At 36.6% G+C, this 16058-nt stretch overlaps 1 protein-coding gene across 4 annotated transcripts in view; it reads right to left on the reverse strand.

Annotated features, from left to right (window-relative positions):
* Window positions 1-3702: 3702 nt before the first annotated feature.
* LOC149556174 (uncharacterized) overlaps window positions 3703-16058 on the reverse strand; it is a 99526-nt gene continuing 87170 nt past the window's right edge. For 2 of the 4 annotated variants that reach the window (XM_089830303.1, XM_089830302.1), the window contains 4 exons: window positions 8780-8893; window positions 4793-4824; window positions 4471-4700; window positions 3703-4336 (listed from right to left, as the gene is read on the reverse strand). In XM_089830303.1, coding sequence (XP_089686429.1) covers window positions 4326-4336; window positions 4471-4700; window positions 4793-4824; window positions 8780-8893 — 387 coding nt within the window. In that variant the 3' untranslated portion in view covers window positions 3703-4325. The remainder of the gene's footprint in view (window positions 4337-4470; window positions 4701-4792; window positions 4825-8779; window positions 8894-16058) is intronic. The other 2 variants (XM_089830301.1, XM_089830304.1) reach the window with 2 other exon arrangements.

A 16058-nucleotide genomic window follows, 5' to 3' on the forward strand; every position in this document is an offset into this window, starting at 1 on the left:
TCCCATAAAACACTTGCTTGTTCCCTTGGTGTTCCAATCAAATATCCAAAATCTGATGGAGCTTGTCAATACCTCTTGTATAACTTGTAAATCTTATACCAAAGCTTGTATTATACCTTGTAAATCTTGTACCATACCTTGTATATATTCGAATCTTGTCCAAAGCTTGTACCATATTCCATCTTGTAAATGATCTTGTATCCTAGCTTGTATCCTATCACATGCACACACAGAATCTCATTTTCCTTAAGCTTTTCACAAACCATCTACCTATCCACCTATCAACTATTATAGACACCCCATCCTTCACAAACATTTCCATCTCACAAAAAACCAAAAACATGAACAAACTTGTACATTTGTAACATATCTTGGTCTATCAGCTTGTACATCCTCTTTAGCTTAGTATCATTGTATCTATCCGTCTTTCGTGTTAGTTCATCCTTGGTCAACATCTTGCACACATCGCACACCTTGGTTAGATATTCCAATGCATCCTTTAGCTAGATCTCCTGTCACCAAAGTGTTATCCTTCTTAGTTCAGCTTGCCAGACGCATCACTCATCCCGATCCATCAGCTTAGGTGCTCTCCGAAAGGTCCTTGCAGGATATAGCTTTCCTCATGTCTAATCTTGGTCCGTTAGTACCTCGTCCTACCCATCTCGTTGGCAAACAATTCTCTTTTGGATTTTCACTTTCTTTTGATTTAGGATCTTCCCTTTTGGGTCTTGAAATATCTTTTCCAAGCAATCTCCTTGTTCCCTCCTCAAGGTTGCCATGATCTTCCATATCATGGTATGCTGCGAATGGGGCAATTAGAGCGTAAGGTCTTGATCAGGTCTTTTGCTTGTTTTCTTTTTCTGCTTGTGGGTTACCTAGTGTCGTTTCCACGCTGCTTCCTCTGGGATTCATGTGTGATACTGGGGCAATCCTTGTGTGTTTGTTTTGAGTCAGTTCGTCAATCCTCTGGACGGTTGGTAAAAAGGCCTTGATGTTCTTGGTAACCCTGGCAATTAACCAACAGTCTTATAGCAAATCTAGTGCTCAACTACATGGTGGTACTTCTCTTTGAAGTATCCCCCCGCTCAAAAAGCTTCAATGGATTCCCTTCATCTCCATTATCCCCCCATCCATATCCTACATCTGTCGCTCCTACCCTAGCTTATGCATCAGTATCTCTTTGAATCACTCCTCACGCTTAGCTTTAGGGAGCCACCAATCAAATCAATCCACCAAGCCTCATCTTTCGAGATCCACAATCCTAGTCCTAGGGATCCCCGAAACCCATCTTCCGCCAATCTGACTCTTTGAAATCTTGTTGCATCAACTTTATCATTCTATCATCCATCTCCCTACCATGGATTCCTTTTATAGCGCTCCGCTCCTCCATCTCCCCCCTCCCAATCCTGGAAAGTCTTAAGCTTGCTTTACTATTGTGCCTCTGATTTCCCTTTATCATTCTCCCATAGTGAGAGTTTGAGCTAATTCAGCCCCTTCTCTTCGCCAACCTGTGTCTCAGCTCGCCTCAATTTCTTGTACTTTTCAAGAAGTCGTCGAGCCTCATTTCTCTCCCCGTCGCCTTCTTGAGGGGGCATCATCTAAGTCTAGTCTCTCCTCTTCTTATCCGAGACTGGGGCAACCTTGTTGCTAAAACATCTTCCTCATGTCGTCTTCATTCAAACTTCTTTGAAATAGTGTTGTCTCAACACTATGTCAAAGAGGGGCAAAATGTAGACACCTAAATTTGATTACACTATTTTAGTAATCCTATTTAGTTATCTAAAAAGGCATTATTAATTAAATTTCTATTTAATTAATCCTTTGTCATCCCCTAGTTGATTAATTTAATTAATCATCTATAGTCCTAATTGATAAATCAAATAATCTATTATTTATCAATTAAATCCTATTCTTCTATCTAATTCCAAAAATCCCCATTTATTAAATAAATCTATTTGATAAATGAAATCCTCAAATTCAAAAACCCCTAACCTATCTCTAATCCTCCATTTAGCCTAATCCACCCCATCCACCCATACTAACCAAGCTTAGCCACTAACTCACCCACCCTCATTAATGCCATCCACTTGCACATCTCTAACATCCCTAATCTAATCCTAAACCCAAGCCTAATCCACTCCCTAATGTTGTCACATTCCTTAAACAATTTTAAGACTTTCCTAATCCAAACCAAAGTCTCCCCTCAAAAAAACCCAACCACTAAGTCATGAGTGCTCTTACAAAACATAAAGACTCTTACAAGCCCACTCATGACTCTTACACCCATCTTCCACACTCTTCCCTCTTCCACACTCATTCCTCTTACATCCCTCTTACATACTCAACCCCACTCATCATGCCCTTAACCAACCCTTAACCCTACCCTCTCACACTCATCCTCCTTGTGACAAGTGTCACCTTCCCATTGGTGCTAAACAAGCACAATCCATGTGCTCCCCTTTGAGTGCATCTTAGCCCTCCTTAAGCCTTCATCTATCCTTGCATCTAAGCCCTCCATCCCTCTACCCCTTAGCCTATAAATTGAATCCCATCCCAAGTCATTTCATCAACAATCTTTGAGCTAAAGTTACCATGCTATTTTGAGAACCAAAGCCATCAACCATACCCTTATAATGCCAAATTGAGAGCTCACAAAGCTACCAATTGCCATTACCCATCTCCATTGAAGCAACTTTTGAGCATCTTGAGCATACATCCACAGAAAAAGGACACATCTACAAAATCAAGAAAGCATGGAGTGTTTTCTCTTGTGAAGTTTACACTTCTTGTTCTCTTTCTTTGTCTAAGCATATATGTGAATTTAGTTTTTGGTTTGTGAATGTTTACTTTATTTGTTAATGTTCTTTGCATACTGATTCTGGTTCTACACCCATCAATTCCCATTGGTGACTTATAACTAGGTTTCACTCTGATCAATCAGCCTAGTATGTGTCTAACCTCATATCCACCTTGGCACACCAATGTTTCCATAGTGCGCATAGACGAGCCTTATATGGAGGGATCCCATTACTCTATGTACTTTGAAGACTTGGATGATAGTATTTCATGGATGATTGCGCAAAGGCAAAAGAATGGTCTTCCTAAATTTATCTCCCAATCTCATACTAGAGTGAATAATGTGAGATTGAATAGGGTTGGGTTTGGCATTGTCCATGATGGATCCTACAGTACATTATAATACCCTATAGTTTTACTTTATTGTTGTAGTATATGGCAATTTGAATTGTCCCATATTTTATGGGTCAGTACATTATAATACCCTATAGTTTTACTTTATTGTTGTAGTATATGGCAATTTGAATTGTCCATATTCTATGGGTTTTTGCTTTACTTGCCAAATGATTGATCTATTGTCGAAGGGTCCAAACCCGTCCAATACCAATTAAACTGTGCAGAAAGCTAATGTTTGCCTTAACTGAATTTGTGTTGAGATAATGTTCCATCCAATATATAAGACAGATTCTTTTGAATTAGCAGCAATTGTTTAGCATTTGTACCCTTCTTTATCCACACAGATTTCTATTTCGATGATCATTTCAACAAACAGTATACAAATATAAGCTTTAAACTGTTACTCAACTTATTGGTGTACAAAACTCATTTGATATTGTTCCCAAAATTAAGCGCACACAGGACTAGGTCTACCATACTTATCGCAAAGATAATATCAACTCAACACAATTTGTTTTAAAGGTAACCACCAACATCACTCTTCTTTATATAAGTAGGAAATTTATCAATTCTCTAAAGAGCGTCTTTTGGGAGTCTCTTTTTTATGTAAAGCAATACATCAATTGTCCTGAATACCACTTACAGAGCAAAATTTTAATTCGGGTCAGCATCTTTACAAGTACCCAAGTGGATTTATACACAATAATTAGCCTTCAACTATACACAACGACACAAATATATCCTTGCCTGCCTAAGCTGGAATTGACAATTAAAGAATATAGCACCTATCGCCCAATACTATTTTTTGTCAGTATCCTGTTGTGGAAACTACGTCAGCTTCTTACTTATTCTTACCAGGCCAAAAATGTATATACAATTAGACCTGTTTTTAGTACCACCGATAAGACACCAACACTAACAATGATTCTTGCAAGGAATTGAAGTGGTGAAAAACTGCAATCCTGTGATTCTTACATCGGTTGCATTTAAATCTGCTGTATTGTACGAGGGTATTCGCTTCCAATTCATTTTATCTGACCTTAGGTCCCCCGTTCTTCAATTTATGAGCAAGTGCCAAAAATATCCATTGAATGCTCTCTTCCCGAAATCAATTAAGAAGCTCCAACATTTTCTCATAACAAATCTGAAAAATGGAAACAAGGATGAGCAATTGGACAAGTAATACAATCTTTATTCGAGCCTACTTTTATAGGCAGCTTTTATGAATTAATGAACAAACACACAAAATTCAATACCAGATGTAGAATAGAATTAAACCTTTAACTGTAAGACGAGCAGACTTTCTCCTTCCTCTCCTTTCATTAGTATCATCATCTGACAAGACTGCAGGGCCCCTTGCTAACGTTTTCAGGGTTCTCAAATTTGTCTTTCGAGTATTCTTGACCTCAATCTTATGTCTCTCTTCTGAGTTTTGGAAATCTTTTGTTGATTGAGAGTTGTTCATTTCTTCTAGAGTGTTTTCCGAAGGACCGCTCCCCTGCAAATTTCTGAAGGAAAAAGTGGGTAATGTTTAGGTATTCAGATTCCATTAAAATCACCTTTAATAAACTAAAATGTGATATTCTGATGTCTATCTGACCTTGAAATTTCTCCATTCTCGTTTTGCATAGCCTGTATAAGAATACAATATGTTAAGCTCATCTTTAATACATTAGGAGCTAGCTTTGATGTCTGGAAAATATAATCCAATTTCCATTGAATATATTAAACTGCATCTCTACAAGTGTACATGATAATGATGCTCAACAGATTTTCTTTATAAAAATTTTAGGGAACAGCCTGGAAACCACCAAAACATTCACAATGCTTATAAAGCTATTAAATGAGGAGCTGAGGAACAAAATTTAGAATGCACACAATACAATCACCAAGAATATAAAAATAAATAAGTTATATATATATATATATATATATATTGGCACCTGAAAAATAAGACGCTATAAAATTTTGCTTCACAAACAAAGAAACAAGAAAAGAATCATAAGTACTGTCTTATACCAGATAGGAAAGTAGCACATAGCAAAGCAGTTATTTATCAGTGAATTAGCAAAATAACAATAATATAAACTTCATGAAAATGAGTCGTATGCAAATAGTTTCTAGGTTTATATACAGTTTTGGTAAAGATCAGCATTCGGCAAATATTAGATTTAAATTCAGTACGTAAAAATGAGAGTAGAATGTAATAATGAGAGTATTACCCTTAGCAACTAATGCATTTTTCTAATACAACCATAACACAATGAAAAGAGAAATTGTAGAATAAAAGCTCCAAAACCGTCACAAGACATGTAGGCATAAAAAATAATTGCATGCCACACTAGTATAAGAAATTTAAAATCTCTTGGGCTCGATAAAATTTAGTAGACCAGAATCACTTCTTAAGGTGATTTCAGAAAGTACAAATGCACCAGTCACTTCTTGAATCATCCCACAAGCAAATCAAGAATTCAGCTCTTGAAGGCAACCAACAATGTTCAAGTATACAATGATTCGACATAAACCTCCTACTGTAAAGGTGTCCTAGCTGTGACCTAATTATATGCCATATCTCTTACATGTCAGAACGTGTGCATACCTAGGACTGCTTAAGACCTCCATCAGTCTATGAACATGGAATTGCATTTGCTTTCAAAAGCCCTTGGAAAAAAGGCTTTCAGTTTTATGAAAAAATATTCTTCAACCATGAAATATTTCACTTTTAAAATGATAAAAAAAACTACCAAAGATTGCAAGACAAAGATTCAAAACATGACTAACCGTTAAAGTTTGGTAGCTGTAGATAGATATTTGCTTACCTGTGATGGTTGTATCAGGATAAAAATTGTGATATTTGCTGTGTATATGTGATATCTCTATCTATGCTTTTGTCTATTCTAATCTTTGCTTGTGATCAGGCGTAGTTAGACTGTGAAGAGTCTCAGTGATGTTTTCTATATAAAATATCACGTTCCTTGAAGACTACAAAGAGTCTTCAGCAGACACTCTATATGAATATGTGATGACAGGGAGTCAAAAAGTATGAGGCTTGCGTAACTTTTGGTGGTATTCATTAAAGGTGATCAAGGGTTTCATCTCCAGCTCATGGCTCATTATCAGTAACCACTGCCAACTCATGTGCCAGAGTGATTATGGATTGGCTCGTCTTACGGCATTCTACATCCAAGTGTCTCCTTAAGCGTCAACCTCCACTATGGAATTTGAAGCGTTGGCCACCACTATGCAATGAACGTCATCCTATAGAGTAGTTTTGGGCGTATCTTGGTGTCGTGTATTGCTGGATAATTCTTTGCTGAGGATTGTATGTTATGATGGGGTGATGCAATTCTGTTGATTCCATTTTTATTCTTTCATTGAGTAATATAATTTGCAAACCGTAAGATCTTCTTGCTGTTGTAACAATCATTCTGAGACTAGTGTTTGGCATTTGGGTTGCAGATGAAGAATTCTATGGAGACTACAGTATTGATGAGATTCATTATTTTGTAAAGAAATTACCTTGTAACTTTCTAGATTATGGAGGCTTGAATGTTTGTGAGCTCTGTTTAGCGACACTTGTCATTATAATTCAAAAAAATTCCCTCGAGTAGGAGGAATTTCCCATGGTATCTCTGGTGTTCATATGATTTGATTTATCTGTTCTTTGTTTTTATGCATTTCTATTTCTTTATTTTTATGTATTACCCAGAGGGAACTTAACTGAAATCACATTGCTAATTAATATACTTGATACCATTTGCCCTGCAAGCCCTTCACTATAAAAGACAATATTAATGAAGATAGTATTGGAGATTTCTCATAATTCAAAACAATAGCCTACGTGACTTTTTTAAAAAAAACCTTAATTTTGAAGTGGAAAGGCAATTAATCAATTTTGTAGGAACTGCGGACATTTTTTTTAAATACTAAAAGCATGAAAAGGAAAAAGAGGAGAGATAAATAGAAGTCTGAAATACATCTCAAATTTTACTGAGAGAGAGAAAGAACAGCTCATCAATTACAACAAGAAAGATAAATTATATACCACAGGCATAAACCATGTTTGTTTACCATAAAATGGAGGGAGGAAAAAATAGAATACATTATATTAGGTGATGGTGACATCTACACACATGATCCTATAGAATCCAATGTGTAGGATTTATTCAGGTCCTGGCATAAAATCATCCTCAAAAAGGAAATATATGGATTTACCTCAAAAAGGACACCACACATTCTATAAAACAATTTATTCTTGATTTTATCCTCAATAAAATTATTTGTCAATGATAAAATGATGTGAGGTCATTTATCCAAACTGCTTCTCACATGCATTATAGCATTCATTAAGTTGCCAGCATAAAGTTTGTTAGAAAAACAAGAAACCACAGGTACGCACCAATATCAGGAACTAACATGAGATGAGACTTTTTTCTGAAACAACAGGCTATGTCAATATATGCACTCAATAAAGGTTATTCTTTGGTGGACAAGAAATGGGTATACTATGTTAACTACAAATTGCATTGGGCTGTGACAAGGAGAAAATTGATAAAAGTATGAAGAGAAGCACTAGCACCGCTCAATCAAATCCCACATGGAGCATTGCTAACTTAAAAGTAGGTCAATCTTGAAAATTACTTAGCAACATCAGTCAAACATCAGTGATTCACCTGGAAAAATGAAATGTATGAGAATACGATTAGTGTGTTGTTACGCACCTGGCTACTCACATGCAGCAATCTGCTTGTCCACTTACCAGTACCACCATAAGATTTTAAATGGAGAAAAAAAATGTGGGTGCCATGAGTAGGAATTACACCAAGCCCACTATTCCACATGATAGACTGTGTCCCACTGGAATTCATTTTACCTTCTAATGTTTCAACAATCCTTGGCGAAATGGGAAAACGATATGCATGAATAAAGGTTACCCTTGATCAAGGGAAAATCAGAATACACTATTAATTACTTCTTGTGTTAAGCTGTGACAGGAAGAAAGCTGACAATGATATGAACATGAGCATGTCTGATAAACAATCAAATTCCACATGGTAGACTTTTCTCAATCAAATCTTTAACTCTGCTAGGCAATGCAAGTCACCAGCTTTTGTGTTGCAGTTGAGAGATGTCTTCAATTTGGCGTGTATCTTCATTTCAGAATATAGCATAAGAATTTTTTGGAATGTTTGGCACATCTTGGTTATTCAATTTACAGTTGGTTAGAAGTACCACGTTATCTTCAAAGTCATGATGAGTTCCAACACCATCTGACCTTTCTCGGCATCAGACGAATCTGTGGGAGGCACTTCTACATAGGATTGCCTGTTGGCATGCAAGACACTGAACCCTACCTTATATGCCTAGAAAAGAATGGAAAAATGAAAAAGAAAAAAAAAATTGTCACTAATGAAATGGGCCAAAAAAATTAAATCTTATCATAAGTACACCCAAAAGAAAAAAACAATTATTGTTTAAATTGGAACAGCTAGCAAGACACTGAACATTGCCTCGTGTACAACAGAGAAATTAAAACAATACAGAAAAATATATTATGAAAAAAATAAAACAAGGAATTCAAGCCCACCTCATATGCTTGAACACATTGCTGATGCCTTGAATCCCGTCCATAACCACTTGAAATGCCTCGATCTATCATTTCCACATCTCCAGGCTGTCTGACTACACCAGGTACTGTGTTCTGCTTCACAGACACATAACCATATTAAGTTCATGACTTTAGACTTGAATAAATTGAATGAAAAAAAATTATTAAAAAGGAGTGAGGTAATCTGTTGAAAGCAAATAATAAAGAACCTAAACAACAATTGGATAATGGGCATAATAATATCCAGCAACTGTAAGATGTGTATATGCTTCAAAGTTAAAACAACATTTTCAAACAAGAAATACCTCTGAATCATGTAAAACTCTAAATAGCAAAGCAATTTAGAGCAAGGAAAATCTTTGTGGTTGAGATGTGAAATAATAGGAACTTCACAAATATATATGAAATGTAAATTCCAAATTTTTTCTTTTACATGAGCTTTAGGGTGAAGATCATGATTTTCTATATTATAAAAGCATTCCCTAGTTGAGGAAAATCTTCATTTTAAATGGTCATCTCCTTCTTAGGGCTTTAAGTAGTAACTTTTATAAATGAGGTATAACAAATCCCCAACCTCCTGGACATTCTTAGAGCATGGAACAGTGATGCAGGAGCATCCTGGGTTGCCTTGTTATCCTGCTCATTTTGTTCATTTTGTAGTTCCTTCGTGTGCCTAGCAGTTCCTTCATGTGCCTAGCAGTCCTTCATGTGCCTAGCAATCTAGTTTTCTTCATGTGCCTAGCAATACAGTTTTCTTCATGTGCCGAGTTACTGTAGCAATTCCTTCATGTGCCGAGTTACCCAGTGTATGCCGAGTGATTCTTCATGTGCCGAGTTACTCAGTGTATGCCGAGTGTTTCTTCATCTGCCAAGTTACCCAGTGTATGTCGAGTGTCAATATTTGGACGTGATTTTGCGAGCCGACTTGCGGGATTCATTTTGTTCGCGACATTTATGTTAAGATTTTTTCTTGGAGTGAGTCCCGACCGTTGTTGGGTTGGCCTTCCTCTTATGTAATGATTCTAGAATGATCTGTAAGCCGTTTTGGCAAGTATAAATAGAATGTTTAGGCTTAGAGTTAGGCAAGTTTTTGAGAAGATTAGAGGGTAGAACTAAAAGTGCGAACTTGCAGTTGGATCTTTGAATGTGAATGTATTTGTAATTAGCCGTAACCCAAAAGGCCTTACAGCCGGGCATGTATGAAGATATTTTGATGAATCCATATAAGTATTTCACTCTTCTTCCTCCTTTGGTTGCTGTTCTTTGTGTTTGCTTCCGTTGTGTTAACTCTTGCAAGGTGGTTTGGATAGCTGGGTGAGCCTTTGGCCCTAGTTATTCACCCTTTGCCTGCGTCAAACAAGTGTGTTGACATAACCGTCAACCTATGCTCAATAATATAAGTTCAAATATTAGTATTATGCCTTGGTAATTACGTTTCTTTTGGGTGGTTTTGTCAGCCTCCAAGCGAACTAATTGCATTTCTCATGACCTAAACTTATGTTATCTTCTTTCACCTAAGACAGAGTAGGTTACCCCAAGTTGCAAGTGACTTGCCTGACAGACTATTCGAAGTAATGCAGTCCTGAATCTGGTACCTTCAGCAGATAGTCAACTCAGGCAGTCAAAGTCATTGAACAAGCAATACTATAGTCAACTCAGGCAGTCAAAGTCATTGAACAAGCAATACTCTATAACAAATATATGTAACAGGCTACAAAATATTCAGATTATTATAAATGCCATTGACTGAGCAGCCTCAAATCTCCTATCCAACAACCTACCAACAGAGAAGCATCTAATATTGACTGATATATGTTCAAGTTATTAAGAAAAATAACAGGCTCGTCAGCTAGCAGGATTCCATTTCTTTGTAGTTGGACAAATCAATTGCAGACATTCCTATAAATAGTTTGATTATCATCAAACTCCCTCCAGGTTTTACGCAAACCCATTACCAATTTTTCTGTCCAATGAATTACTTCCATTTTAAAAAATTACTATTTTAAGTTTTCAACTCGCCACCTTCCAACCACTAGCTCCATGCCATGCCTTGTCATGAGTGCTAATGTCCCAACTAGGAGTCACACACAGGTAAGGAAATCGTGGGTTTCAACATTTTCCCTAAAAATGTCATAACTTTAGCCAAATTATAAAATATTATTTTTGCATCATTTACTTGCTAACTGGTAACTGCACCAGACTACATATTTTTTAGAGGAACCTTCCAACAACTGTTGTCACCATCCATTCTATAAGACTTAATTACCATTGTCTGCTACGGCACCAAAAGGAAGTCGCCAATGCTGATTGAGCCAATCATTAGATAAGGGGTTGTAATGGATCAACCCCATTACTGGTATTCAACATTGAGGGACAGTAAGGATGAATCAGCAAGCAGTCAACCCAAAAGTGCATAAGGTACTGCAGCTTGATATCTGCCATGTGTGCAAGGCATCCAAATAAAGTTGGGATAATTCCATGTTCAGCAATCCAATAAAGTTGGGCTAATCCCATATTCACCATCCAAATAAAGTTGAGTAAATCCCACGTTCAGCATCCCAATAAGGTTTTACATTGTCCACCACCATGAATGCTCACATGTTTGTGAGATCCTACCCAGAAAAGAGATATATACAATTGGAAAAAAGTTGGAAGAGATCATAAAAACCTGCAATGACACAGAAAAAAACAAAACTGCAAGATCTTTTTGAGTCTGCGGGATGACAAGAGACCCAAAATACTCCCACATCAAACACCCCAATTATATCAAAAATGTTTCAGGAGTTTGCGACTTGTGAACATTTGAATGATTTTGGAATCGATATTTCTTGCACGGCCACCTCAGCTCCATGCATTTTAGTCACCTGTTCAATTCTCTCATTTCCCCATTTGATCAAATACTCTTATACTGTTTTACTCTTGTTTTCTTGGCTGTTCAAGAATCGCTTCAACTTCATCTTTTTCTTTCTCAAGCATTTGTTGGACCTATTCTTCCCTCTACTGATCAAGATCTGCACCTTCTTGAAATTCTGCTCATCCAAAAGATAGTAAAAAACAGCAACAGAGAAAATTGGCAAAATATCTATGCATTCAGGAAGCTCTACTCATAGACATTCATTGCAAACTGCCTAAAGGCCTTGCCCAGTCCAATTTTCTTACACTTTAGGTTGCAATAGGGTCCTTCAGGAAATCTTTCCTTTCTCAGATGAGCTAACACAAAATCCCTAACATGCAATCCTTGTTCTCTTAGTTAAGACAACCATGCTATTTTATCCAAACTCTTCTTGACTTCTTGGTGTAACTTGTGCTTCTGCCACTACATTTTTCCTATTTTAACCAGCAGTATTTCTGAAGTTGTCTACCCCTTTTGGCCTGTACCTATACACAATTTGCAAAGGATTTTGGTTGTGCTTCTGTTTATTTATTGTAGGCAAATTCTGTTTATACTAGAGCAAAATCCGATTTCAGAAGGTTCTTTCCAACTAAAAACCTAAGGAGACCTCCCAAAAAACTATTTACAACTTTTGTCCATACGTATGAGGATTGTAGGAAGAACTGAAACTTAATTTAGCATCCAAGTTCTCTACAATGTTTGCCAAAAGTGGCCTGCAAATTTTGTGTCCCTATCCGACACAATACTTTTGAATAAGCCATAGTCATACTATCTCCTTAAAGAAAGAATTAACAGAGTCATAATATCTCCTTAAAGAAAGAATTAACAGAATCATACTATCTCCTTTAAGAAAGGATTAGCAACATTATAGGTATCATTTGATTTCTTGCAAGGGATAAAACATACTAGCTCAGAAAACAATCAACAACTATGATATTTGCAGCTAAAGATTATAATCCATACTTATCTCCTGCCATGGCTTCTTAGGCATAGATAAGGTTGGTATAATTCACAGTTTTGGCTTCTTCCTTTGGCCCATTGACAAATTCCACAATGCTACACCATATGTGTTGCATCCTTATTAACCTTAAACTAATAACAGTTCTCACTAGGCTTTGCTCATCTCTTATCCAAAATGAAAGGCCAAACCTCCACTACATTTTTCTCACATTTAGTTTTCTTTAATAGACCCTTACAGTATGCGTAAACATTTCCCTCCAAATAATAATTCCTCTTGATAAAGTAGTCTGCATCACACTCATCTCACTCATTGCATCAAAATAAGTGACTTCAACTTTCATTTCAATCTAAGTTGCCGGTTCCAATTCAGGTTCGAAATCCAGATTCGTAATTCTCCGAAAAAGAATTTGGGGAGGGTTCGGGTTTGCCTTGGTTTCATTCATACAAACATATGTTTTTTCAAAAACATGTGTGAATGTGAATCAAACCTATGATCAGACTGATGCAATGATGGCTATTTGCAGATTTGAGGTACACTAATACTTAGTTTTGTTTTGCAGATGATAATCAGATAAGTGGATCTGAATTACAATTATATTGCAGACTGTATAACAAATCTGGATGTATAAAACTTGAACTCTGATATTGCCAATCTGAAGAGAACAATGCATTTCTATATTTCTATGTTTAGCCTCTTGGATTTGGTCCATATATATAGTCATCCTAAGAGACACATAATGGGCGGACTTGTCTGTCCATCATATGTCTCTTGGTGAAAGGGCACGAAGTTGCATTATAATATCTCCAAAAGACCCGTTCCATTATCGAGCATGATTACTTAATAAGAAATTATTATTGACCTCTGATCTACATAAGGAGATGGATCATAATCTTGAGCCATCCTTTAAATATATGATTGATATTTTGCAAACAAGCATTGATTGATCTCCAAGAGAATTATAATCTGAATGCACAGATTTGTCATGCTTAGTTTGTTATGATTGTTTCAGTACAAGGATAATCACTTGTGATATTTAATGGCAAGACAAACATTAAGACTATATATGTGTGTGTGTATGCGTTCCACATATGTATACAATTGCCTTAAATAGTTTATTCTTGTATCTGATCGATGCTATCATAAATCAACAATATGTGTGTAATAAAATTATAATAATTTTGCTTGAGATTTGACTACTACAATTTTTTTAATTTCTTTTAAAAAAATTCTGCTTGCACGTTTATCCCGTCTCCAAACCACTTGGCTACATGATCCAACTGCTCCTAAAACATGATATTTCTGAATTCAGACCAACAACCAGCAGTTCACATATCCACAACAACACATGGTACCATTTGAGAACATTTTAATATATCCATTTTGAATTTAATAAAGATACAACTTAGTGACTAGATAATCTTTGTTGTAAAGGAGGCAGAGAAAAATTACTTTTAGCACCGCATCAAATAAATATATTTACAGGTAATTCAATAATACCTAACTTCTTGGTTTGAATTTAGGTTCAAAGTCGGGTTTGAAATTTGCCCTTTTTCTGGGGGAAGTGGGTACGGGTTCATTTTAGGTTTGTCTGTATAAGTGTGTGTGTTTGTGACTATCTGTGTCTATGTGTGTGCGTGCCTATGTGTGGGTGTGTTTGCGCATAGCAGCAAATAAGTTCATAAATCATTATGCTAATAGCTAAGCAGCATAGTAAAATACACCGCCATATCCATATTTCAGTTCAAAAGGATATGAATGGCATCATTAGTCATATACATACAACATGATACAATGGTTTGGTCACATGCAAGGAACATATTTCCAGTGTAACACTGGTGCAGGGGGGACGTCAAGACGAGTTTCCGTGACAAAAAAAGAAAAGGCCTCAGTTTAGGGACGACGGGTGGCGGGTTGTTGCATTCTATACATATGGAACATGAAATGCTAGCTATACAATGATGTTTCAGTATAACATACCAGATTGAAATACTTGCACATAGCAAAATTGCAACATGAACCAGGACCATTGAGCATTCAACATTGTAACATAGTACATACCCAATAGTTACAATCATTTATCAAGATTCAATAGAAATCCAAATTATCAGCAAATAGGATTTATATTAGTTCTATCAAATATTAATTATATCATAATGATAAAGATGATTACAATGAGTAGCATCATGCATAATATGAATCATGATCAATATCAAACGAGTACAGAATCATGTCAAAATGACAAAATTTAGTGATGGGAAGCCTCTAATCATCCCCCAAGTTGAAGTACTCATCGCTGGAACTACTGGACTCCTCACACTCATGTTCCACAAAAGGAACACCAACCATCCCTACATCTATTTCTGATGCAATCTCATCCTCATCAACATGAGATAAATCCTCTGGCTCTACATCTCATCATGTTGCGAAGCTCTCTTTGTCTAGTGTGTCTTCCGATCTATGATATGCAAGACATCATTCACAACATGATTCTCTGCTCTCTTAGAGGTAAGTTTGTTCCTCTTAACAAAGTGGATTTAGCACCCAAGCACCCAATTAGAGGTAAGTTTGATCCTCTTAACAAAGTGGATGAAGCACACGAGTACTCGAGCACCCCTGCAATCTCATCCTCATCAAGATGAGATAAATCCTCTGGCTCTACATCCCATAATGCTGTGAAGCTCTCTTTGTCTAGTGTGTCTTGCGATCTATGATATGCAAGACATCATGCACAACAAGATTCTCCACTCTCTTAGAGGTAAGTTTGTTCCTCTTAACAAAGTGGATTTAGCACCCAAGCACCCAATTAGAGGTTAGTTTGATCCTCTTAACAAAGTGGATGAAGCACACGAGTACCCAAGCACCCCTGACATCCCCAAGCACCCAAGTACCCAAGAGAAGTAGCTGAGATGCGGCAATGCTTGGGCGATGGTGGGGATGCTTGGGTGCACCAAGTACCCATCTCAGGGACGTCCCCGCATCAAGTACTCCTATGTTTTGGGCCAGGTGCACTTATCTGGATTTTTTTTTTTCTATTGCGTAGAGGATTTCTAACCAAGCTAGATAAAAAGTTCTTTAAAGCACTTAATTCAAATATATCATAGCTTTTTGAGAATTTCTTCTATAATCATCAATTTGGATTTCCTCTATTAGCAAGTTTTCTATTTCATTCACAAATGCACAAATGATATATAAACTGTCTTTTTGGCTTTTTTAGTGGTCAATTTTAGGGTTGGAGGGTTGAATAGACCAATTAGGGAAATATGACACTTTTAAAAAGTCAAAAATAATTGTTTTGGGACTAGATGCAATCCAAGTTCAGCCATTGGGCAGAAAATTCTACCTGCGTTCATCTAACAGAATTTGCAGTGAATTTGTGGCTCTGTGAGAAACTTGAGGGAAATTTG

This window comes from Cupressus sempervirens, chromosome 5 (assembly GCF_028749045.1).
Source record: "Cupressus sempervirens isolate cs-2001-9-10 chromosome 5, ASM2874904v1, whole genome shotgun sequence".
In the NCBI taxonomy this organism is placed as follows: Eukaryota; Viridiplantae; Streptophyta; class Pinopsida; order Cupressales; family Cupressaceae; genus Cupressus; species Cupressus sempervirens.